The following is a 25,368-nucleotide window of genomic DNA, read 5'->3' on the forward strand; positions in this document are numbered from 1 at the left end:
CGCCGGGTTCGTCTATACTCTGCTATCACCAATCGTACAAAGCCTGAAGCCGTCATTATCGTTCTGATGTTCGGCTTTGCGTAACCCTCCTCTGTGTAAATTCAAAAGATCCTCACATGCCGCTGTGTGCTTTTTTCTTTTTTTTGTGGCAGCTCCAGTGACACAATACCACTATTGCAACAGTTATCTTGTGTGTTTGTCACCTTTGATCCCTTTTTTTTTACTTTATGGTCGAATCATTTAAGCAGACTTCAGTTCTTGAGGTTCTTGAGAAATGAATTATAAACTCAAGAAAGTAATGAATTTGCTTAAGATAACACTGTTAAACACGAATGAGCTTTTATAGTGCCATTAAACTGATTTTATTGATATTTACTGACTCATGTATGAAAGCAGTTTTTTTTTTTTTCGTCAGTGAGCTTATCTAAAAAGGTGACATGATCTGGCTAAAGTACATTTCCAAATGCAGATTATAGTTCTTATTGAGAAAATCACAACACTCTCCGTGTGGATGTACTCCCACTGCTGCACTGCTGAAGAAATTCTGGAAAATTCTGAATGAATCCTGTTGATGTGACTAAATAAATATTATCATCATGGCTTTGGGACCTCTGATGAACGACACAATATACATTCAGTTTGTGCATTTTCAACACGACTGTGTGCAACTTCTCTATTATATAATTCAAATATAAGATCTGTCCAAATTTAGACTGAGAACATTTAGTGATTAATGACAGGAAAACTTGTAAAAGTCAATTTTAGTAATAATATTTGCTATATTATGAACTTTGATGCACTCAAAAGATTTCCTTAAGAGTCATACAGCTGTAGGGAAGAGAAGTGGTGAAACAGCTGGCCAGAGACAACGCCAACAGAAAACTGAGTGAAAAAGAATGAAAAGAGGGAACAGAAATCAATGTGGAGGCTTGAGGGAAAGAAGGAAGGAAAATGAAGGGAAAAAAATAGCATTAACATGAGAAATGACAAAGATAATGTCCTGTCAGCAGTTGTTGGGTACGACACATGCAGTGTCATCATATATATGTTGGTAATGTATGACTTCTAAAAACATGCATTTATTTGCAACAAAACTTCTAAAAACACATCCTGTATTGTTGTCCCTGTGCAGCAATAGTTATGTCTTGTCACTCTGTACCTCGTTTATCTCTGACGGCCGTTATCTGCGGCGGTCGATCTCAGCTCTGCAGGGTGAAGTGGGCTGCCCGTTGCCTTAATTGGGGACACCTGTAGTTAATGATTGAGCCGCTGCAGTTGTGAGTATAAAAGGGGGAGAGAGCCAGTTCTGCTTCACCTTCATCGTCAGCCACCATGTCTTTTTCAGGAAAGTACCAGCTGGAGTCTCAGGAGAACTTTGAGCCTTTCATGAAGGCCATTGGTAAGTAAGCTGCTTCTTGACCTCAGTTCTTTTTTTCCCTACTTTTGGCAAATGCTTCTTTTCCTCTGTGAAATACCCGTATTGTGAAATTTCAGAGTGTTTAACTCCATGTTTGCTGTGTCAGGTCTCCCTGATGAACTCATCCAGAAGGGCAAGGACATCAAAAGCGTTTCTGAAATTGAGGAGAATGGTGATGACTTCAAAGTGACGGTCACCACAGGCTCGAAGGTCCTGGTCAACAGCTTTACTCTCGGAAAGGAGGCAGAGCTGGAGACACTTACTGGAGAGAAGGTCAAGGTAAGGCGACACACTGAACCGGTGGGGTTTTAGTTGGCAGGAGCACAATTTCAGAAATGCTGTGAACACTAACAAATTGTATTTAATGTTTAAGTCGGTGGTTCGGCGTGAAGGCAACAAGCTGAAGGTTTCCTTGAAGGGGATCGACTCAGTCACAGAACTAGTGGATGCAAACACAATTGTCAATGTGAGTATATAACGCTTTATTTTGAGTTGCAGTGCTGTATCTTGAGTATCTCACACTTTTTTGTTCTTCCTGCAGACCATGACTGTTGGTGGCATTGTTTACAAGAGGACAAGCAAACGCATCAACTAATGCCTGCACTAAAATAAAGATTAACTGCATGAATACAAGTGTCTCCTGGGTTTTAATGCATAATTCTGCACTGCTTCACAGCAGCCGGTTTTAAAAATGCAGCACATTAATGGATGGAGGCGGTGACGTGCAAAAAGTGAATAGTGTTGACGTTTAGTCTGAACCTTAAGCTATGTGCAGTAAGGGGCTTGATTAAGCTGAGCTTTCCTCTTTGCCTTGAGGGTTCAGACAGTTTGAAGAACACATTAGTAGGATGGCTGGAACTGGTCCACTGCTTTACACTGAGTTCATATGTTTCAAACGTGGAACTTGGCAAGACGTATTTCAATGATATGTGTAGACTCAAACACTCGGTGCAATTCAAAGTAAACATAGGGTGGCTTTATTTCCTGCAGTCTGATCACTTCCTCCTGTGGAAAAGGTTCTTGATGCCCTCCTCGACAGACTTGGGTTCGTGCATCATGGTCATGGGTTTGTTCTTCAGAGCTGCCTCCCTCATACTGTGGTAAACGTATTCGTTCTGTTTGAACATCCTCAGCTCCATTTCTGTCTGCATACGCATCGCCTGTGTAGGGAAAAGATGGAACAGTTAGTGCCACAGATGAAAATTATTACACCCAGATACGTCCCCAAACTGCAGACCTCCAACTTTTTGCATGTATGGATATTGGTTCAAAAGAATTTTCGTTGCTACTGGGTACTCTTAACTTGGGAAATGAAATGTTGACCATGCTCCTTGGCACACCCAAGGAACATGAGATCAATGTTATGAGATGCTGCCAAAATTTCATTAAAAACTGGCCCTGCAGCTACTTCACTATTCTGTTTCTGAGCTAATTGTTCACAGGTACAATTGAAGCAACTTTGCCTTGAATCAGAATGAGAATAAGTGGCGAAGAATGACCTGCTTAACTTCTAGGTGTAATTTATCCATTCAAATTTTCTCAAAAACTGCTGAAATTTTCAGCTTTTGGTCCATTTGCTTGATACTATGACATTATGAATCTTGGGGCGTTTACCTCCAGGTCCTTGGTGATGGGATGTGTTGGACCATGGGTGATCATGAGGATGGCGAAAGCCTTGCAGATCATCCCATGTCCAACTTCTATCAGTCCTGCTTGCCAGTGGGTCACTCCTGCTCGCATGGCTGCCATCCCAAGTGCAGCGTTGTTTGGGTTGTACAGCTTCCTGCATGTTGGAGGGACGGCTTAGTCTACACTGCATGCTTGGTTTGTCTTTCAGGCTTGAAATTGTGTCCAAAAAGCTTATATTTGCATTTTCATTTTCATTTTTCATTTTCATTTCATTTCATTATTCATTGCAGAAAGCTGCTCATTTTCTTCTCACTCACGTATATCCGTCCACCATTTTGCGGGCGTATTCTGCAGCTTCTTCAAAGTACTGCAGGTACGACTGCACTTCGCTCATCGTGCTCCAGATCCTCAGCAGGTAGATGTGAGTGTCTGCCAAAATCGGCTCTGTTTTCTTGATGCACTCCCTGCAGATTTTTACCACCTGGGGGAAAAAGGCGATTTGAGACGGAGGAAAATGTTTCTGTCTTCAGTAACCATGTTGAATATACTCTATCAAATTTTCTTAGGTGATTTGATGCAATACCTCATGGTAATCACCAGCCAATCTAGAAGTTTCCAACTTTTCCATCATTTGAAAGCAGTAGTCTGTTGCTTCTTTAACCTGTTCCTCTGGAGGCTGAAAAACAATAGATGTTTAAATAAGACACTGATTCAGCAAAAACAAAATGACTCTGGAAAATACATTATATTCTTTTGGATATTACACTGTTTATTTTCAAGTGGTTTATCAGTGACCGTTTCTGCAAAGATAAAGGTGAAGGCCTGATTTGTTTTTTTATCTTTAAAGGACCTTTGGCTTGTCGAAGGGACCTTGTCCAAGGCTTTCAGCATGCTCAAGACGGCTTCGATTGACACGGTTACATTTTGAACATTGAACATTACAAAGTCAGATCTGATATATTCCGGCACTGGTCAATTTGTTTCAACAGACTTGCTTTAAAACTTGTGACAGGGAAACAGAGACAGACATGTTTAGTTTCTCTGGTGTGCATTATGAACACAATAAGAAAGTATTCGAGCATAACTTTGACCATGTCAAATATACAACATGTCTTATAATGGTGCACAACAGAGTACATTTTCTATGGCATGTAATTAAAGCATGTGTGGTCCTGGCAGGTGAATATAAATCAGTTTATGCAGTTAATGTATGTAATATGAGAAGCTTCTGAATAGCAAGTGAGAGCATTGTATGCTGAATCCACTTGGGACTTATCTTTGCTTAAAATAGTCACCGTGGCCGAGCTTCTCATGTTCCCGTCAGTCCTTATCACCCACGTCAGACCTAAATGTGGTGAGAGCCTTTGGGTCTTTTGTGCCATGCAGTGAAATTCGCGGACACAAACCTTAACGCCTTCCACCTCCCTTCCCGCCATCTTCAGGTCGTCTTTGGTTCCGTTCTTGCAGTGCTCACATGTGCAGTCGAAGAAATACTGCATTTTCAGCAGCCTCCGTCGCTCCTCCGACAGATTCAAGTAGTCCACGTAAGCGACTGTTAGCTCTTCTCCCTCTGCAATTTTACCCAGAGATCGCAGCTCAATCCTGACAAGGGGAAACAGTTGAATTCAAGTCAAAATGTCCATTCCCGAAAACTTTGTCTCTGTTATGAAGTGATGGTGAAACTCTGGCTTTCAGACCAGTTCACATGAAGGAGTGAAACAGTGAGACGTTAGTGAAAAATGTATCACTTCACAAATCACCTAAATTTGTGAATGACCTCCTTCAGTGTACACTCAACAAGGTGTCTTCAACTGAAATACCTTATTGTTTACATGATGTTAGAGGTGAAGAATTAGCAAAAAGAAAACTGAAACAGCAATTTAACCCATTAACAGCACACAAGTACAACTCTGTGAAGACAAGACAAGCTTAATTGAGTGAACGTGGTTAAAAAACAATGAATTATTTTTCGGAAAATAAAGAAGATGTCAGTTGTATTGTCACAGTGAACTGGACAAATGAAGGTTAAAGTGTTGCATCTGGACGTTGATGTGTGAATGTCACATCAGAGGTTCGGCGCACTCTTTTCAACATTGTCAAAGTTTTATTTGCTGAAACTTATGAAGCGGGTTATGTGTCAGGGTGTAACGATGAGTTTAAGGCTCTGGTCTCAATGGTGCTCTAATGCAGTGGCTCCCAAACTGTGCCCCGGGGTCCCTTTTAGGAATCACAGGGAAGGTATGAGGCCTTGAAAACTATAGCATGAAACTTTCTGGTCAACTTTTTGAGTTTTCTTCAGGACGTCATCATGGCCACTTGCCTTTGGATTCCTTGTAATATTTTGGTTGAGGAACACACAAAGGAAGGGACTTGTAGCTTGTAGACTTTCTTACATGGGATGAAAAGGGGCGCCCAGGAAGTAAAGGTTGGGAACCACTGCTTCTACTGAAAGAATGGCATTTAACGGTTTTCAGTTGAGCTAACGCACCTCCGTTGAGAATGATACATAGTATTCACAGCCGATTGACTGAAAGACAAACAGGGAGCAGTTTTACAGCGAATAACACAAACACAAATTTGCGCGCATGACATTTGACACATATACCACACATAAACAGGCTCAAACTCTGTAAACACTGAACATTTTAAACTCCTGATCAAGTTAGAGACACTTTCAGCTGAAAGCAAACAAGATGTTGAGACAACAAATACGCGATTTTTTAACTTACTTTCCGTGGTTGAGGATCACAGTGCAGTTTGGCCAGCAGTCGTGGTTCACCAGGCACAAGTTTGGGAAAAGACCAACTCCTACAGCCTGCAGGCCCCTCTGGTCGCTCACGGAGAAGCCGTTGCAGTTGATCTGTGAGGTTACAAGTGTAGGGATTAAAACAGGACAACACAACTTTCTGCTTCTGTCTTAAATCAAACAGAATTACATGGAGAAAATAACTATTTCATATCATATTTACTATCAAAACCAGAAAACATTTTCAACCTTTAGTGTTTTGGATTCCTTTCAGCAGGTCATAAGAGGAAAGTAAGAATTTTCCAAAAAGTTATTTGGTTTGACATTTCTTCAGCTGTTTTTTACAAGATTCACATATTCTAGGTATATTTATTCACATTGAGCCAATAACAGCCAAGACTTATCAGTGAAAAGAAAATGTAATCGAAATGCAAACCCTGACAGCTTGTATTAGTCTGATGTTGAGCATGACAGCGTGTAAATCCAAATATTGAACCAAGGTCAGCTAATTACTACCTTTATTCAGACAGGTCTTGCTCATACACACATCACACGCGGTTAAGCACAAGCTGTGTAAACATAATTTAGTGCTACATGAAGATTTGGTATCTCAGAGACTGAAGGGTCTTAATTGATGATGATTGTCCACAAGAGGTATCAACCCCTGTTTGGGAAACAGGCCTTGTAGTTTACCCCTTCAACGTTTCTAGGAGAAAAGACGAGTATAAATGATTTGCACATTTGGACATACCACTCCAAATATGTGTGAGATGTCATCGATTGTGTGCTGCTTGCTGTTACGAGGCCAGTAGTCCAAGAAGTTGTGGATGTCCACTTTGAACTCTTTCAGCTCGTCTTCCTGCATGTCAGCAATGTGGTCCTCCAGCTCCTCCAGGGTGGTCAGCTGCATGTCGGAGACCACGCCGCCCTCCTTATCGAGGCGCCACATGATGCGAGCCACCAGGCTGACCATGCAACAGATCAATTCCAGAAACAGGACGTGTCACCAGAGGTCATCAGACACACATTATCTGTCAGGTTAGGAACTATTGACAATAACTCCTGTGTAACCTGTTGTGTAAGTGTCTACACTGGATGTCATGGGATAAAGATAACATGAAGCAATAAATACAGTTATAAAATAAACATTAACCAGTGAGAGGACCAGAAAAGTATCGCAAGTTATCATCAATACAAACAATAACAACGGCAGATTCAAACCTGCGATCAGACTATTGATTTAGAAGTTTACCAATGCAAAAATACAAAAAGACAAGCAACACATATCATTTAAAAAAGACTAGAGATAAAGTTTTGTTTTGTTGTCTCCTACCGGATGTTCTCGTTTGGTACTTTGCCATAGGCCTTGATGGCGCCACACTCCTGCTTGTGCTCAGCCCAGCCGGCCCGCTGGCAGGTTCGGTCACAGTAATGGGCAAATTTACACTGACCACACCTCTGGAGCTTGTCTTGTCTCCGGAAACAACTGTGGCAAATTCGCTCTGAGAGACTGAAGGGAAAAAAAGACAAAGACAAATATTCATTTAATTATTCACTAATCAGTGTGTGTGTGTGTGTGTAGTTGTGTGTGTCAGTGAGAGTGAGAGTGAGATTAGCCCTTGCTTACAGAGACCTTTCCAGAAAAGTCGGTCTGTGGACTTTGATATGAGATTATTTGGTTTTAAGTGTTGTAAAACCTTGAATTATTGCCTATAAAGACAGCTTAATGTGAAGCATGTCGCAGCTGAATGTGTCTTTTTACAACACGCAACAGACTTTATTCAAAAGATCTCCTAAAAATCCAAAATTGGGACCAAGAGAATAAAAAGAAGCATAGAATATTACTGATAAAATAAAGATTTGCATAGCACATTCTCATTTTTAAACTGCTGCTTTTCTAGTTAAGTTGAAAACAACTCTGAAAACAAATGGTGTGAAAGCATGAATGTAGTGTCTGATGTTTCTCATCCCAATTTGCTCAGGCTTCAACATGGCTTCCACATACTGAAATTATGTATTGAAAGAGTGAAACCTTGGAAATTAAAACAAAAGAATTTATCCAAAAAACTATACGGGATTCTAAAGTGGATTTAGATGGATGATACAAAGACTGAAAAATGAAAAGAACATGATATATCTTTCAAACACATCCTTGACCACTAAATGTATTAGAAATATCAGTATTGCTTGAAATAAATGAAATAAGAAGAATGAAAAATGCCTTTATCCACGACCAGCATCCTCACCTTACCTGTCAAATACAACAGCTGAAAGACTGGCCTCCGAAAAAATGACATCTCCAGCCCAAAACTCCTTGTTGGCTTTCAAACCCCGCCCCTTTCCAGGTGAATCAAATACCGTCACGTTCTCCATGGTGGACACACCGGCTCCGGAGTACTGAATGGTGAGGTAAAGGGAGGAGTGTTTCGGTGGCGAAGCGACTGGGTGGCTTTGGGGAAACCCTGAACCAATCTGTGTCCTCTGTTGCTCCTCAAAGGCAACTGCACATTCTGCATCCAAGGTATTAAAATAGACCTGCACTACTTCAACTGTACCAAGAGGGGAAGAAAATGGGTTGTTCAAGGCCTGTCATGTTGGTAGATGGAGAACTTTCATGTCTCCAGCAAGCAAATCGGGTCAATTTAACCAACAAGTCATTACCTTTACCATCGATTCTTGTTATCTTAAAGTGTCTCAGGTTTTAATTTAAACATTCAGTCACTTTTTGGGTGTTTTTTTCCCCACCTGAATGGTGTAACTAACCCCCCACTCCACCCTGGAAGTGGTAGGTGCCCTCTCGCCGTGGGTTATTTTTGTCCGTCAGTTGTGACTGTCTGTCAGGAGGCAGTGGTGATGCTGAACAGCTGCGAGAAGTTTGACGGGAACAGAGCCGCTCTATCTTGTTGACTCTACGCTGTTCTGGTGCTTTCTGCAACACGCTGTCCCACCCCCCACCACACACCCACCTTCTCGTTCCATCTTGTTATGCATCTTAAGACGGAACATACTAGAGAGAAACTGATATGATGGCCCATTCACAGAGAGAGGAAAGAGAAGGACCGGTGGCTCCGACTGGGTGTCAACGCTCACGGCTTGATGAATCTCGGGACACACTCGTTCTCACCCAGGCCAGTTACTGAGTAAAAAGCCTTCAGAGCGTTGGCCTAGAGGTTTTGAGAAGCAAGCTTGTGATCAGAGGTTCACTGGTCGGGATCCCACAGCTGACAGGTTACCGCTGTGGGTCCCAGGCATGACCCTTGACCCCCAGCTGTTCTCCAGGCATTGCGTCATTTCTACTCACTGCTCCCCAGGAATGAGTTTAAAGCTCAGACTACATCCATTATGTGACAAATGACAATTCTATTTCTTCCTAAATATGATGTTAGCATGCCAAGAATAGATTCATAGAAAAGATTGTAGGCAATGTGCAGGGCAATGAAAATGAAGCCAGTTTGAGTTGTCCACAGTTTCGGACAAGACTGTAAGTGTTTTTTTTTTCCCATTAATTATTATATTGTATTTGTATTCGTATTATTCGTATGTTACATTTACTCAGACTCGACGTTACATTCTTTTAACCAAAAAGAACGGCATTCAATAATTTGCAGGATTTGAACAAAGACATTGTTCCATATATTAACTTTAGTTATCAAAGAAGTCAGTGTGTGTGCCTGAGGGAAAGCTGTTTTCCAGGAGCAACTTCATCAGTTTGGCTGCAGACTCTTTACAGGGAAAAAGATGATGAGCAACACCAGCTACCCTCTGAATGTCCTACTGCATCTCTGTGTCCGTAGGACCTGAAGGGAAGCAAACACAAGTCAGGAAAATGTTACATGAGTTACAGAGTAATGTATACCTGGGGAGTAACTAGAACTGTGACGTTTGGTTCATCCTCAGCCAGCACCCTGAACATCGCTTTGCTGGTGACTTCCCTTCATGGAAGTAAAATCAGCGAAATTCAAACAAGCTCACACAAAGAGGAAGCACATGATCCAGCTCATTTGCAGCCTGCTGTCTTGCTCCTCTCACTGTTTCATTCACTCCATCTTTTGTGCTCAGATCAGCTGTGATGCACTGAATTAGCAGCTGCTGCTCTTCACAGAAGCTTTGCAGCTCCTGCAGCAGAACAGCAGAGCGAGCAACCAGGAGGAGGACGGAGCCAGGCCTCAGCAAATAGACAACCTGGAAAAGCATGATGCATTTAGTTGTTGTTTTCTCTCTTTCGCCTATGCTTCTCTTTAACATGTTGATCGCTCACTCGGTGAGTCAGTGCCCTCCCAAACCCTTTCCAGGCTCCTGTGATGATACAGAGGCTCCTGCCCAGACTATTTAGATTTTCACTGTGGATGACAGACATCTTGTCCAATTTCAGTCTAGATAAACACACTGATGGTGAAGAAGGTGTTGGTTTTGTCAGCTTGAGAGAGCTTTGGCAATGTGCTGCTGCTTTTATAACCCAACATTAGCGTGCAGAACTAAAGCATTTCACACAGACACATGCTCACTCAGAACTGCACGACCCTCCAAAAGTGGGAATGTTCCAGTCACCACCAGCATTTCCGTTTGAGCAAAACATATTGACACAAGTGTAGACAGTGAATCACTGCAGCTTAAAAAAAAAAACGAAAAGAAATTTTATTTTTCTGCAATAAAATCTGTGTAAACTAGAAACTGAAGCTAAGAGTGAAAAGTGTTGTTGATGGTCGACTTCCTCCAAAATTTCATGTTCAAAGATTTTGTCAATAATGACTGATTGAATCCAAAATCAATGAAATTGTTGTTTCAAATTGTTTCATCATTCAGCATAAAAGAACAAATGATCAACGATTTGCACATTTTTGCAGTAAAACAGATACAAATACTTGGCAATACAGGTGGCTTTTGGGCCATGGTGATGAAAGGAACTTACAATAACATAAAAAGAAATAAGGTTTCTCTTTTGATGGATGTGGGTTTTTGTTTTATCTTTAGTTAGTTCTACAGGAGTGCTGAATCCTTATCAGACACAGTAAAGTCCTTAGATATCAAAATTCATGCGACTGAAGACTTGATCCTGTAATTAATGCATTTTAAGTGATGTGATAGAAGAAAAACATGTCCTGGAGCACCATTTCATGTAAAAAAAACATATTCTGTAGTCAATTCCAGCTGAAATTGTTCAGAACGTACAGCACGCCCTGGTCACGCCACAAATCCAACACAGATCAAATGCAGAGGAACACACACACACACACTCCTACTGACAGGTTCAAATCACAGAATACAGTTATTTGAGAAGGAATCAGAGTATCACCAGAGAATCCAGGAAAACTCCTCACAGTAGTTTTCATGGACTTTGAAGCCATAACTTTAAATACAAATTGTTAATAAATTGTATGATTAGTTCATCTGCCTCTATTGAGGGGAAAAACGTGTAAATAGAAGTAAAGATGTGGAAAGCACTTGTGTCTAAGGTTCTGTAAAAAAAAAAACAAAGAGTGACACTGTAGCGTCCCCTAGTGGCCGAAAGGAAGTTTACTATCGCATCAAGCTTCAGGTACTTTGCAGTTTTACAGCTGTGAGACTCAATGAAAGCATGCGAATAGACTCCACTGCCCTCTGCTGTACATTCGAGCAGGTCTGACCGAAAAAGGCCTCAATATTTACCATCCATCTCCTGTCCAGCTGGAGAACACACACATTCATCCAATCTACAGTCATCATTTCACTTCAGATTTGATCACTGCGATCCACAATTCATTAATTGTAACGTTAGTTATACATGAGTTTAACATATAATCAAAGACACCTTCACATTTGTGTGCAACAGTTAATCAGAGCAATTAATGTTATTTGACTCCGCCCCTCACTGGTTACAACGAATCATAGATAAAGATCCATAGTTGATAAATTTATGCACAGAAACTTTTTGCCTCTCTCACTTGCAATAATTTCAGCAAGAGAGACGACCATGGTCTCTACTTTTAACATCAGGGCTTGTTCAGGTCACCGTTTGCTCAATAAGGTTTGCAAAACAGCTTAAGTGACATTAAATGATTGAGCAATTCAAAGTAGAGCAATAATCCACATGTTAGAGTCTGTGCAATTTTCCATGTGCACTGCACTGGATGGATAAAAAATGCATTGTGTGTGAGTTCATCCGACTTGACACAATATATTTGATCTAGAATAAACAAAACTTGAGGCAAATATGAAAAAGGGGGCAGGTCAAAAAAACTTTTAAAACATTAATTAAAAAGAGAATGGGGTTGGTATTAATATGTAAAAATGTAAAAGTCAGTATATTCACATATGTGACACACACTCATCCCAACTCTTGTGTTCAAACTGAATCTTTTCAACGACACAGTCAAACTGAAATGTGTGTTTCTTTGACCATGAACAATCACAGACATGCCTCAGTTTAAAATAAAAGTTTAACAAAAAACCCACAAAAAACAGCAACATTTATTGAAAAGATTTATTGTGGGTACAAAATGTGATGTTTTTCTCAGCATGTCTTGAGATGTGACTGAGAGTTTGACCCATGTCACAATAACTTTCCTTTTCCGATGATTTTCAGAAACTGTCAATTATGCAACCTCACTCACTCATTTCAGCAATGTTAACCTTCCTTTAGAATATTTTTCTGTTTAGTATTTATGCCTGTGATCACACCAACCTGTTGCAAATCATAAAAAACACAGTCTGATGGGTGGTGAAGTAGTAATCTGTCTTTCTGATCAGTATCGCTGTAGGCTTGCGTGTTATGTTTTAAGTCTTATGAATACTCTCATAGCCACTGTTACTGCAATGAACAAAAGTTATCAAGTCTCTGTATGGTACCTACACCCACCACCAAACCTGAAGTTGCTGAAATGCCGGTGAATACAGTGAAGTTCCAGCATTCATCTCAGACCTTGATAACACTGAAAGCTGGACTGACTTCAGATAGAAGCGCAAAGCTAATATAGATTGTAGTAATGTTGATGCAAATCTGCTCCATCTTCAAAGCTTATGCTCTGACACATTTCTTGAATATGTTCGTCTTTAGAGTGCTGCAGTTTGATGGAGGCCTTTCTATGTGGAATTTGCATGTTTACCCTGTGCCTACATGGGTTTTTCTGGGTATACCTGCTTTCTACCACACAACAAAAACATTCATATTTGATTATATTGACACATAATTGTCAAAAGTTGTACATATGGTTCATATTTAAAATATTTTAGACCAGGTGCCTTGGTGAAGTTTGCGTCTTCTTCCTGTACCAGGCTTAGTACCTTGTCTTCCTCAATCGAGGCATATATGAGGTTATAGTGAATCTATACTTCCCATGACATGTGGTTGATTGTGAGGCAGTGTTATTATGAATATTCAGCTTGTCCATGGGATCCACTTGCTGTTTGCTAAATGTTTATTTTCAAGCTCCCAGTGGTCTTTGCTGGAGGAATCTAGTGTCGAAGCTGGATGAATGGATAGATGTGAAGATTGATCAATAAATGGATGGATGGAAGAATGGATGACTGGATGGATGGATGGATGGATGGATGGACCGTATGAATAATAGATGGAGCACATTTGGATGGATAATTGAAGGTGTTCAGGTGTTTTTAAGCTTTGAGCATTGTTTTTTTTCTGGGGTAACCTGTGCATCACGTGACCTTTATTCAAAATATGTAACAGTCCCAGAGAACCACCATACCTGACAATCCAGCCTCATGCCGTCCGCCCACCCGTCCACCCGGGGGTCTGCACAGCGCCTCACTCCGTCGCCCGTTCCCCGGGGAGATCTCTGGATGAATGCCAAAAGGGGGCGTTTGTACCGTGCAGCCCGAGGGGCGGGACCAGAGGTGGGTGTGTGTCTCTCAGCTGATGCGCGTATCAACCGACCGACTCCATCATCAGCATCCGACGCTGACAGCGGTCGAAGACAGCATCCCTAATATTGCCGAGCCTCGGACTAACCGAGAGCCGCGGCCGACCGGGACTGACGCCGCTGTCTCGTGACAATATTGTTTATTGGAGCTGCCATCTTACGAGCCGCCGCGCCGCGAAATAGTGAGTAGCCTTTGATGATGGAGCGCCAGGATGCTACAATCGGTAAATCAAAGCTGCTGCATGATACGTCGTCAATGTCAATGGCGCTGTGCATTTTCATCTGGATGTGTTTGTTTCTGATCGGCGGGGACCGTGCGTTTTGTGAGGGATCTTCTTTTCATTTTCTTTTTTCTTTTTTCTTTTTTTTTTTGGCCCAGGCCTAGCGAGTAATTGTTTGGGAGCGCAGTCGATTCAGGGCTTGATGCGGATGCTGCTAAAGCCGCCCTTGCCGCCCAGGGATGCAGAGAAAAGAGAGAGAGAGAGAGAGAGAGAGAGAGAGAGAGAGAGAGAGAGAGAGAGTCGTGAGGGGAGGGGAATGAGGCAGAGGAGCAGATAGATAGGCAGTGTATTTTACTACTACTACTATTCACCCAAGTGGAAGTAAACCTCTAGTAAATGGGCTGAGAAGGGAGGGTGCACTGGCATGACTGCATCTCTATCTATCTATCTATCTATCTATCTATCTATCTATCTATCTATCTATCTATCTATCTATCTATCTATCACAGACAAGGTAATCCTTCTGTATGAATCTGATGGCATTGATATGATTATGGGAGAACCAGCTGCAAATAGGCTACATGAATACAAATTCAGCGCCATACATACTGCACATAATACATCTAAGCCTTTTCGCTGTCCTATATGCATGTGCAGACTTTAAAATGAACACCGCTCCACATTAACATGCACTTTCATGAAGGCTTTGCATCCTGTTCCACATTCAGTTTTCATGGTTACTTTTGTTGCATGGCCTGTGGTGACGCTGAAACCGCCGCCTGTTGTGATAAATAGGAGAAGCTGGGTGACATGCAGGACACAAAGGTAAAGAAATGCATGTGCAATCCAAGAAAATATCCCCGTTTGGATTCAGATGGTGGTGTTTCTGTCCCCCACCATCGGCGAGTTCATTTCTCACTGATATAAAAGACACATCAAAGAAGCAGAACAGTTCAATACACTGCAAGTGACAGCAACCACACACACACACACTCACACACACACACACAGATACACAGGTTTCCTTCCACAGCCCAAAGAGGTGTATATTTGGTAAATTGTTGTCTCTTAATTGAGCGTAGGTGAGTAAAGTATAGGATACACTGAATAAAGACTATTTAGTATGTATGTTTCTGGGCAGGCCTTCATGAGTTTAGACATGTTAAAGACTCCCTCTCTATTATGTGCCACAAAATTTACATGCAGTGATGAAAACATTTTTTTTTTTTTTCATCTGGTTTAGGCAACATCAGATCACCTGAGAAAATGCTAAAATGGCAGTTGTGTCATAATAAATGTTGATGCAAGGCATCACTGTAAAGATGAATTTGAAAAGTCCCCTTTTATCTTCTTGTTTATGTCAGGCTTTTAGGTGAATGTTGGAAAATGAATTTACAGTTCATCGTATTACCACAGCCTTTGGTCTTTGCAGGTGCCGCTTTTGTCCAGCTGAGAATGAAATCCAATGCATATACTTACCGAAACAAAAACGGCAACAAAAGAACTCGTTAGCGTGGATGTACACAGCAGTGCATAGGATGATTGTTCTGAGTAGCTTTGAGGTTGAGATTTTGATTTTTAGAGTTAGTTACCAGTATGCTGTGAATGTGCTTGGCTAAATGTTTGTTTACTGCTTTATTTCATGATGTTTTTTTGTAGTTTTGGTTTGTTGTGCACATTCTGTGCACATTACACCATTATGGCCAGAGCCATATAAATCACCACACTTATATGGCTCCACATACAGAGAGAACATGCAAACTCTACATGTAAAGGCCTCAAAGTCTAGATTCACACTGAGGTCATTACCACTGTGGCCAGGACTGCAAATCACTACACCCAATACCTCCCTAATATACTGTAAGTTACGCTGAACTTCATTTAAGTTCTGATTAAGAGAGAAATTCGGCAATACTGAAACTCACTTAACTGTATTTTTACACTTAATGTATTTCTTTGTACTGCTTACAATCCAAATGTGGATGCAAATATACGTCTGAAATGCTGAGCTGTAAAACATGAATAATCACAGTTTAATATGTCCTTTATCTGTGCTTGGTGAATATAACTTTTACATTTATGAAGTCCTGTTGTCCTTTTGACAAACAGAAGACGTAAATCCTCTCTGTTGACAAGTAGAGAAAACTGAACTCTGTATGTCATATTATTTTATGCTTTTTGCAAAACTAGATATACAGATATATATTTCACCAAAGGAAAAACAAAGAAATAACTTGCATTTTTATACGGTTATGTAACTAGTTTCATCCTTATAAGGAGTGAAAAAACTTTTTCATACTCATTTTGAAACATGTCCACAAACATAGTTTTATATTAGTGTTTTCACAGTACATGTGTTTATACACAGTAAACAGACAGTAACTGTGGGATTTCTTCTCGTATTTTCACATTTTATTTACTTCATCACTTTAGTCATAGTTGTCCAGATTTATTGAACTGACCTTTTTTTATTTTCTTATTGTGGTGGGAGGATCACGCTGCCCCGTATGTGGGTTGGAAACTATTCTGCATCTGTTATTGTATAACTAGTCATTATGCAATTACAATCTTGTATAACTCCTTTCATTTTTCTGTGTTCCTCTAGTGTGTGTGCCCCCACTACCTGCATTAGGTTGTGATGACCCACACTACTTCCAAATGTATCTGTGACCCTCCCCAATCCTGACTCCTAACCTCTAATCCCTGACCTTTGACCCCACTATGGGCAGTGTTGGCAGTGGGGTGGCAGGAGAGCAGGAGTTTGCCATGAAGTCTGTGGGCACGAGGACCACCCTGCCCCGCGCACCTCCTCTCTCTCGCCGTTGCCCTGGCGACCGCAGCTGCAGTGCGGAGCGCCTGCCCCGTCCCCCGGCGACTATATCGGACGGGACGGCCTCTAGTGATGAACGTGGGAGTGTTAGTATCGGGACTGGGACCTGTACCGGAACTGATCGGCCCACCGAAACAGCCTCCTCCACCAACACTGAATGTACCATGACGGCCCCCTCCAATAACAACCAGTTGGACTGTGGCAACGGAGCGGGCAGGAGGGAGAGGGAGTGGGAGAGGGAGAGGGAGAGGCAGCGCGAGAGAGGACGAGACAGGGACCGGGACCGAGACTGGGACCGGGAGAGGCTGGAGAGGGAGCGAGAAAGGGAGAGGAACCGGGAGAGGGAGCGGGAACGAGTGGAGAGGGAGAGGCTGGAGCGAGAGAGAGAACGGGAGAGGGAGAGAGCCAGAGAGAGGGAGAGGGAGCGAATCGAGAGGGAGAAGATAGAGAGGGAGAGGGAGCGAGAGAGAGAAAGAGAGAGGGAACGGGAGAGAGAGAGGCTGGAGAACGAGCGGATGGAGCGAGAGAGGGAGAGGGAAATGCAGGCCGCAGGTCTAGACGTCTGTGGGAACATTGTGGGTCGAGGAGCAGGTGAGAAGAACGGTGTTGGCATGAACCAGCACCAGCACAGAGAGATGGCAGCAGCCAGAACTGACAGCGAGAACAATCCAGTCGGCCACAACCCTCCGAACCACAACCCGCCAAAGATCCTGCCAGTGTCGGGAAAACTGGAGCAGGTACTTAAAGATTTCAGGCAGAGGGGGTCAGGACCTTCACGAGGGGGTTGTAAAATTCATCTACAGGTGATTGGCATTGTGGGAAGTAGAGAAATGCGAGGCATCAAAAACTCTGACACAGATTAGTCAGTTTAACTTCTCACAGTTGATAAATGTGCAACACAAACAGCTGAGAAGCTGGAAAGTTTGGGACACTATAGATCTACACTTTACATTCACGCCCAATACATAAAAGAGAGGCCGACTGCAGTAATCTGTCCATTCAAGAACACACAGCTCACATAAATAAGAAGGGACAATATGAACAGCCTGAAAAGGCCAAATTGAAACAAATAACTCAGTTCAAATTCAAATGTTGAGTTATCATGGACCATCATGCCCATTAGACTTATGCCTGTTTAATCTAAAATATCCTTTTTTATAGAAACAGTGGAGAAGGTGTCCAAACAAAAAGAAGGATTTCTATATGAAGGTATATAGTTCCTAGACTGTGTGGTACAGCTTTACATTGCTATCTTTAAAAATACCGAATGTGGTGGAAGGAAATCTCTTCATTGTGCTCTCAGTGTAGAGCTGGTTACAGAAAGGAGAGTTTTTCAAATAAGAAAACAATATGACGAAAGATACATTTTTTTCTGTGATTGTTAATGCTTCATATTAACTTCTGATTTTTTAGTGTTGTATAATAAATTGAGACCTGTTGACCTTGCTTGCCTTGCCCTACATGGCAGTCCAAGGTGAAACGTTTTGTGTTATACCAATATGTTTGAAGGGTTTATCGTCATGAAATACTGACCCTATCACTTAATATAAGAATCATGAGTAGAAATATTTTTGCGCAGTGTGTGTTCAGGCAGTAATTCATGTATCTCCCTTACTTCTTCTCCTCTCTTCTTCTCCGTCTCCTCTGCAGGCGATGCAGAACAACTCAGGCCTCGTTCGTCCCTCTGCCTTCAAGCCAGTGGTTCCCAAGAGCTTCCACTCCATGCAGAACCTGGTGGGCCAGGCAGGAGGGGCCGGGAGCGAGGGAAAGGCTGAGGCAAGGGGTGAAGGGTTCAGTGAGGGCAGGGTAGGCAGGAGAGGCAGGGACGGAGGAGAGTCAGGGGAGGTCCCAGAGGCCCTGCTGCTGGACCAGGACAGCCCAGTGAGAGTGAGCAGAAGTGACGGAGGGGGAAATGGGAACGAAGTGGTTCAGGGAGGGATGTCCGATTCAGGGAGGAACTCCTTGACCAGTCTGCCCACGTACACAGGCTCAGGTTCTGGTTGCGGGCCCCCAGCAGTTCTGGGGCCCCTTAGTGCCTCCACCAGCCACATTAACAGGCTGGGCATGGCTGGGGCAGCGGCAGGCCTGGATAAACTGGAAAAGCCTGGCTACCAGGTGCAACCATTATCCATCTTCACTTTGTTTAGGGATAATTTATCTTCTCTGTTATCTTCAGTGAATGACAATGTGTGTTTTTTTTTATATATAAATCATTTTCAGAACGGGCTCAGTGCTTCAGACAGCGGGCGGTCCTCGTCAGGAAAGAGCTCCTCTTCCTACCAGAGGCTGAGCCACCTGAGCGATGCCCCTGCACCTCTACGCCCCTCCCCCTCCTCCGACGACATCATCCAGGACCTCGAGGACCGCCTGTGGGAGAAAGAGCAAGAGGTCAGTGACGATCGCACGGAAACACTCGGACCAGGCAGGAAAAAAAAAAAAACTTTTAAAGGACCAATTTTAACATAGTGGGAATGTTGCAAACTTTGTGTAATTAGTTAGTTCTATGTTTTTTTTGATTACAGTATTATTTGTATCTTTGCTGTGTTTTTCTGGTTTAATTATTTAAGATGGCTATTTTGTGGCCTGACTTCCGTTCTGTTTTCCCCACTAGGTGCAGCATATGCGCAGAAACCTGGACCAAAGTGAGGCAGCGATCATTCAGGTGTTTGAGGAGAAGCAGCGTGTCTGGGAGCGGCAGATGGATGAGCTGAGACAGAACTATGCTTCGCGCCTGCAGCAGGTAAGCATGAGGAGAAACTACTGCACTTTGTTTTTTTGTTTTCTCGTGTAATGTCCACAAGGAAGCTCAGAGAAATTTTGAAAAGTTAAAGAATGGGAAAACTTTCTTTTAATTGAAGAATGTGGAATCTTCATTAATTGAAGAAACTTGGAGTAAGTTGCTGCAGAAGTCAGTTGCAAAGTGGCATCTTGGCCAAACAATTCCAATTTGTAAATCTTGGATTATTGAGGATGTGGAGCAGGTGGCATCATGGTGGTCCAGTGCTTATGCTGATGATAGCTGAGTTTTTCTGTGGAGCTTTCATGTTGCCAGATACATTTTATATCAGACAAATCACACATTACAACAAATTGTCACTCAGACTGAATAAGTGCTGTGTACCACATGTACCATACATCGTGATAGAGTCTGTATGTCTACATTCTGTGCTTCCTCTCTGCAGGTCACTCGTCGCGCTCAGCGTTCGCAAACCGCCCTGCAGGCTCAGATAACCCGTCTGTCACAGGACAAGAGGAGGCTCCAGGAGGAGATGGCTGCTCTTTTAGCTCAGAGGGAGGAACTGGAAAGAAAGTGTCTGGATTACCGGAAGGAGCAGGCTGACATCTTACCTCGTCTGGAGGAGACCAAGTGGGAGGTGAGATCTGAATACTTGAGTTGTTACGCTGCACACATTAAAATGTTATCAGGTTGAGGAGAGCGCTCAGTAGTGTGTGCAGTCATTTTGCTCTTTTCTGTATGGTAATGAAGGCCACAGTGTTGACATGTTTTCAGGGTGAAGGTTACAGTGAGGGTCAGGGTTAATAAGGGGATCAAAAAAAGAAGAAAAGATGTGTGTAAAAGAAACAAAGTGAACCACATGTGTCATTTGGAGTAGATTACAATGAAGAAAGCATCATATAATTTTTTTTTCTTTTCCGTAAAGATAATAGAAAACATACATTGAAAAGGAATAGCAACTATGTGTGAGCAGTAAGCCATGTACTTTAAACATGCTTTCAAAAAGAGAGAAAAAAAAATTCATATGTTAACGTCAATTCACGTGAAAAGACAGCTAGGTGAACGTGATCGTCAGTATGATCAAATAGTACTTGATTGTGTTTGATCCAGGAGGATTTTCTTGACAAAATGACAATGCATTGGTGCAAATTTCAACATTAAGATACCAGTTACATTAGAAATTCAACCAGCGAGTTGCAGGGTTTTTCTTCATGTCTACAAGCGACAGTAACTCACTGTTTAACTTGTGTGCATCAGGTGTGTCAAAAAGCCGGAGAGATCTCGCTGCTGAAGCAGCAGCTGAGGGAGAGTCAAGCTGAAGTGACGCAGCGAGCCGGAGAGATGGTGGCCCTGAGAGGCCAGCTGAAGGAGCTCAACGCCCAGCTACGGGAGAGGGAGGAGGTCATGCTGGGCCTGAAGGACTCCTACAGCACCAAGAGTCTGGAGCTGGAGAAGTGTGAGGGAGAACTGAGGAGAACCCTGTCTGAGGTATGCCGAGTTATTACTCCAAACCTGATTATTAGTCAGATCCTAAAACAGATATATCACAAGAGGAAAAAAAAAACACCTAAAGTGATTTCCTAAAACAATGTTTTATTATTTTGACACCTCAGAATAAGTTCAACAAATCAAGTAAGGACAAAATGTGGTTTTCTCCCACTAAGCATGCCTCGCTTTCCCTGTTTTCTATCAGGGAATTGGAATTTTGTATCCTGAGTCCTTGTTGACATGTATCTAATGTCATGGGTATATTGTAAGTTGGAACAACTTGCCGGACAGATACTTCTTCTGTTTTCCTTTCAATAATTCTGAAATAACTGAAAAGCATTTTTATTAATAGTACTTACATAAAAGAAAACATGGTACGGACTTATTGAGTGTTGCAGATTATCTTGATATTCCTTTCTCTTTTCTGCAGGTGTCCATACTTCGAGAGAAGCTGGGAGTATTTGAAGCAGAGGTGCTGAGTTTAAAGCGAGCTTTAAGTGAAGTGAGCAGAGGTGCAGAAGTGGTTGTGAGCCCGAACTTAGCTGCTGCAGGGCTTTTGCCGCCATGGGGAGCTGTCCACTGCCCAAGAAACCCAACTGAGCCCACAACCAACTCCCTCACTCCCACAGCTGACACCCTGCTGAGCCTTCAGAGCGATGAAGCCAAAGCTCAGAGGCAGGAGGCTCAGAGACAAGAGAGGCAGCAGCGTGAGGAGGCTCAGTGGCGGGACGTGCAGCAGCGTCAGGACGCCCACATGCAGCAGGACATCCAGATGCGTCCGGACGCCCCGATTCGTCCGGAGGCCCAGATCCGCCAGGAGGCTCACCTCCGCCACGAGGCCCAGTTACGCCAAGAAGCACAGCTGCGTCAAGAGGTGCAGCTCCGTCAGGAGGCCCAGCTTCGCCACGAGGTCCAAATGCGGCAGGAGGCCCAGCTACGTCACGAGTCCCAGCTCTGCCCGGACGGCCACCAGCAGCCGCGGGTCCAGGAGGGTCACTGGGACGAAGCGGGGGAGCTGCGGCGGCAGCTGGAGCAGCTGCAGGCCGCCCTGCGCCTGGAGCGGCAGCAGCGGGAGCGTCAGGCCCTCAACTTCGACCAGGAGCGGCACACCTGGCAGGACGAGAAGGAGAGGGTTCTGAAATACCAGGCACAGCTGCAGCTCAGCTACGTGGAAACGCTGCAGAAAAACCAAGCTTTGGAAAAGCGCATGAGCCAGCTGGGAGCCAAACCGACAACAACCTCCACCACCACCACCGTCACCACCACCACCACCACTTCCCCCACCTCCTCCAACTCCCCGCCTCCTCCCCCTGCCCTCTCTCCTCTATCTCCTCAGCAGCTCCCCTCCCTCTCCGGCCCCATCGCTCTCACGCTCTCCCCACCCTGTGAAGACCAAAAGGGCCCTCCGTCCCTCCATCAGCTCGCCCCTCCGTGGGCCGGACCCTCGCGTCTGGAGAGGATAGAGTCCACGGAGATATAAAGACAGCTTCATAAAGCTAATTTTTCATTACTCTACATGCACAGTGACAAGGCCTCTCACTCTAAACCACTTCAGCATACAGTGGGACAGCACTGAGTCTACAATAGAATAAACCGGTACAGTCTGACATACTTTTCAATTCAACTGCAGACGACAGCAACAAAGGCCGACTGAAAAATGCAGCATTATCAGATAGCATATCATCTCAACGGGGGTTGATCTACATACCTTCACAAAGATTTGTCAACCTCCTGAACAGCCTTTCTCACACTCGTTGCACATCTCTACATCCTACCTAATCAGTGTTTGTGAAAAGTGTGCCACACTGATGAACGGCAGAAAAACAAAATGTCGAATGACAATGTTGAGAAGACAGCACTAGTACATGAGTCATTTGATACCCAGGTTAGAAAAGGACCAAGACAATCAGGGATATTGTCAGAAATGATCGACAGAAATATAATGCGGTATTTATTCATTGTGAGTCTGTGTCACTGGTCATGTAAAAGTAGAATTAGTGGTCAGAGTGTGTGATGTTATCTTGCATTTTTGGCCGGAGAGCGCCTTACTTCATTCCATCCAGCGTGTATAAAAGAAAAACAAATGCTGGAAATCGATTTTTCTTTTTTTAAATCAAGAGTGTAATTATCATTTTGAGTACTTTGAGTATGATATCAGCAACACATCACTACACATGGCTGGACTATTACATCGAAATCTGAGCAGATATTTGCGTCAAAGATAACACAGACTGTTTCTTAATTCAGTTTTGAAGTCATTTCATGCACAGGGTCTCACATACACGACCCAATTAAACACATTATTAAGACCAACAGAGTTTATATTTTCTACAAATTGAATATAAATAGATATGTTTAGCAGATAATCAACCCCAACTGAATATAGATGAAGTTTTAGGACACAGGAGAACTAGGTTCTCTTTCACTTCAGAGTTTCTGTGGTGACTAAATATGGACACTAGGGGTCAGTGGAAAGCTTTCACAACTCAAATTTCTTCTCATCGAGCTGCAAAGAATGTGAATGGAAGCGCACAATTTGAATTTGGTTATTATGATAATTGTGTCATTCGCTTTGTGCATTCACAACCAAGTATCTGAGAAAGCAGTCAGTATCCCCAAAGTGAAAACAATTTTATAGAATGTATTATATTATAGAGAAAGAAATACTTATAATAGTTATAGATTGTAAATGTGTGTGTGTGTGTGTGTGTGTGTGTGTGTGTGTGTGTGTGTGTGTGTGTGTGTGTGTGTGAGTGTGTGAGGGAGTGTGCAAGCGAGCGTGTGCATGTGTGTGTATACATATGAAAAGCTTCAGCTTATGAGATTGAGGATAGAGGGACTAGTGGCAATACAGCAAGTGGAGTTATATTAAAAACAAAGGGATTGTCTTTCTGTACAGTATCATGTACATCAAAGCTTGTGGGATGGAAAATCAAACAGAAGGGGTGTATATATCGTTGGAAACTTACACTTTCTTCTGTTTAGTTCGTATAGACAAAGCAGGAGAGACTGAAGTTTTAAAAGATCATAAAAATAAGTGTTAAGTCTGCCTCTTAAAAACAAGCATTCAGGCCAACTGCACTATGTAGGGTCCTACACACAAGTTATGATGTACAGTAGACTCAGATGTGAATATCATGGCTTTTATATGTGTTGTTTATGCCAGCATACAAAGATGTTGCTCAAGAATATTAACTTATCTCTAAGGTATTACATAGTATTATCATCTTTATTACTGTTATTATATTATAGTGAACTGACAGAGAAAAATATGTGCCATTTGAGCTTTCCTTTATGTGTTTTTTCAACTGTGTAGATAGCCTTTTGGCCTACCATAATGGTGCAATCATAGCAACCCTGTCCAAAAATGATGTTCCTTTTGATGTAGGTGATAAATGTAGTTCCAGTAATGCATTGTTTAGAGAACAAAATGCTACTGATTTTATACATGTTTCAAATCTATTGTTTGCATTTATGTTATTAGTACTGCTCTGGCTTGATTAAAACCACCCCTTTGTTAAAATTCAGCAGAAATAATAAAGATATGTGAATAATTCAGAACTTTGAGCGGTTGTGTTGTTTCTGCAGTTGTAGTTCAAGACTTCTTTAAAGGATGCTTTGCCTATTCTGTGGGAATTAGATTTGCACATGTCCATGAAAACCAGAACAGCACAATTACTGGCTTCTAGACCACACCTGGAAAACTGTCAGTCTCTTTTATTTTCTGTTACGTGACAGTGGGTGTTGGCTTTGCTGTGTGTGTGTGTGTGTGTGTGCGTGTGTGTGTGTGTGTGTGTGTGTGTGTGTGTGTGTGTGTGTGTGTGTGTGTGTGTGTGTGTGTGTGTGTGTGTGTGTGTGTGTGTGTGTGTGTACTCATGTTTGGGGGTGATATCATTTTTCACTATTATAACAGGTCATTTTTTTAATACTCCATGACATATTTTTTTATTTCTCATAGATGATTATTTGTGTTTAGTCAAATTGTTTAAACGCTGCAGAGGGTGATGAAAACAGCCCAGAAAATCACAGGATTGCCCTCTGCCCTCCATGGAGGACTTTGTCCATACCAGATGCATGAGAAGGACTGCTGCCATCCTCAACTCCCATCAAACTCGTAACCTGTTTGAACTGATGCCTCCTTCTGGCTATCGCGACAGGTCGATGAAGGCTTGCCCACTCAGACAACTGGTCTCTTCATTCATCATCATCCGTCATCCATTCAGCTCTGTGAAACTCCTGTCCTGTGTATATTTTTTGTGTTTCTCACATTTTTCTATTATATTGTACATATGTGTATGTCTTAACTGTATATTTAAATTATATTTGATTTATATCTGTTATATTATTATAGTGTACATATGTGCCTGTCTTAAAAGTATATTTAAATTGTATTCAATTTATATCTGTTACTGTATATCTGTTATTTATTTAATTGTATGTCTTA

At 42.5% G+C, this 25,368-nt stretch overlaps 3 protein-coding genes across 6 annotated transcripts in view; 2 read left to right on the forward strand and 1 right to left on the reverse strand.

Annotated features, from left to right (window-relative positions):
- The first annotated feature begins 1,250 nt into the window (after positions 1-1,250).
- Positions 1,251-25,368, forward strand: part of LOC115398624 (fatty acid-binding protein, liver-type) — a 34,725-nt gene continuing 10,607 nt past the window's right edge. Inside the window, exons 1-5 of one of the 2 annotated variants that reach the window (XM_030105483.1) lie at positions 1,251-1,399; positions 1,524-1,696; positions 1,791-1,883; positions 1,959-2,004; positions 23,609-23,617. In XM_030105483.1, the coding sequence (XP_029961343.1) occupies positions 1,333-1,399; positions 1,524-1,696; positions 1,791-1,883; positions 1,959-2,004; positions 23,609-23,613 (384 nt within the window). In that variant the 5' untranslated portion in view covers positions 1,251-1,332 and the 3' untranslated portion in view covers positions 23,614-23,617. Of the gene's footprint in view, positions 1,400-1,523; positions 1,697-1,790; positions 1,884-1,958; positions 2,013-23,608; positions 23,618-25,368 lie in introns of those variants that run through there. The other variant, XM_030105482.1, reaches the window with a different exon arrangement.
- Positions 1,967-8,273, reverse strand: smyd1b (SET and MYND domain containing 1b). Of its 2 annotated transcripts, XM_030105475.1 has the most exons (10): positions 8,044-8,273; positions 7,126-7,302; positions 6,544-6,757; positions 5,776-5,906; positions 5,535-5,573; positions 4,453-4,648; positions 3,630-3,722; positions 3,364-3,527; positions 3,032-3,200; positions 1,967-2,577 (listed from the first exon to the last, which is right to left on the reverse strand). In XM_030105475.1, the coding sequence occupies exons 1-10, from the start codon at positions 8,163-8,165 to the stop codon at positions 2,413-2,415; spliced, it is 1,470 nt and encodes a 489-aa protein (XP_029961335.1). In that variant the 5' UTR covers positions 8,166-8,273; the 3' UTR covers positions 1,967-2,412. The 2 variants fall into 2 exon arrangements, with proteins under 2 accessions (XP_029961335.1, XP_029961336.1); XM_030105476.1 differs by lacking the exon at positions 5,535-5,573.
- Positions 17,160-24,491, forward strand: lzts3b (leucine zipper, putative tumor suppressor family member 3b). 2 transcript variants are annotated; one of them, XM_030105471.1, is made up of 8 exons: positions 17,160-17,436; positions 17,861-17,908; positions 18,350-18,814; positions 18,920-19,087; positions 19,311-19,439; positions 19,882-20,073; positions 20,694-20,924; positions 21,355-24,491. In XM_030105471.1, exons 1-8 carry the CDS (start codon positions 17,215-17,217, stop codon positions 22,402-22,404), a joined length of 2,505 nt encoding a protein of 834 aa, XP_029961331.1. In that variant the 5' UTR covers positions 17,160-17,214; the 3' UTR covers positions 22,405-24,491. The 2 variants fall into 2 exon arrangements, with proteins under 2 accessions (XP_029961331.1, XP_029961332.1); XM_030105472.1 differs by lacking the exon at positions 17,861-17,908.

Source organism: Salarias fasciatus, chromosome 12 (assembly GCF_902148845.1).
Source record: "Salarias fasciatus chromosome 12, fSalaFa1.1, whole genome shotgun sequence".
NCBI lineage: Eukaryota > Metazoa > Chordata > Actinopteri > Blenniiformes > Blenniidae > Salarias > Salarias fasciatus.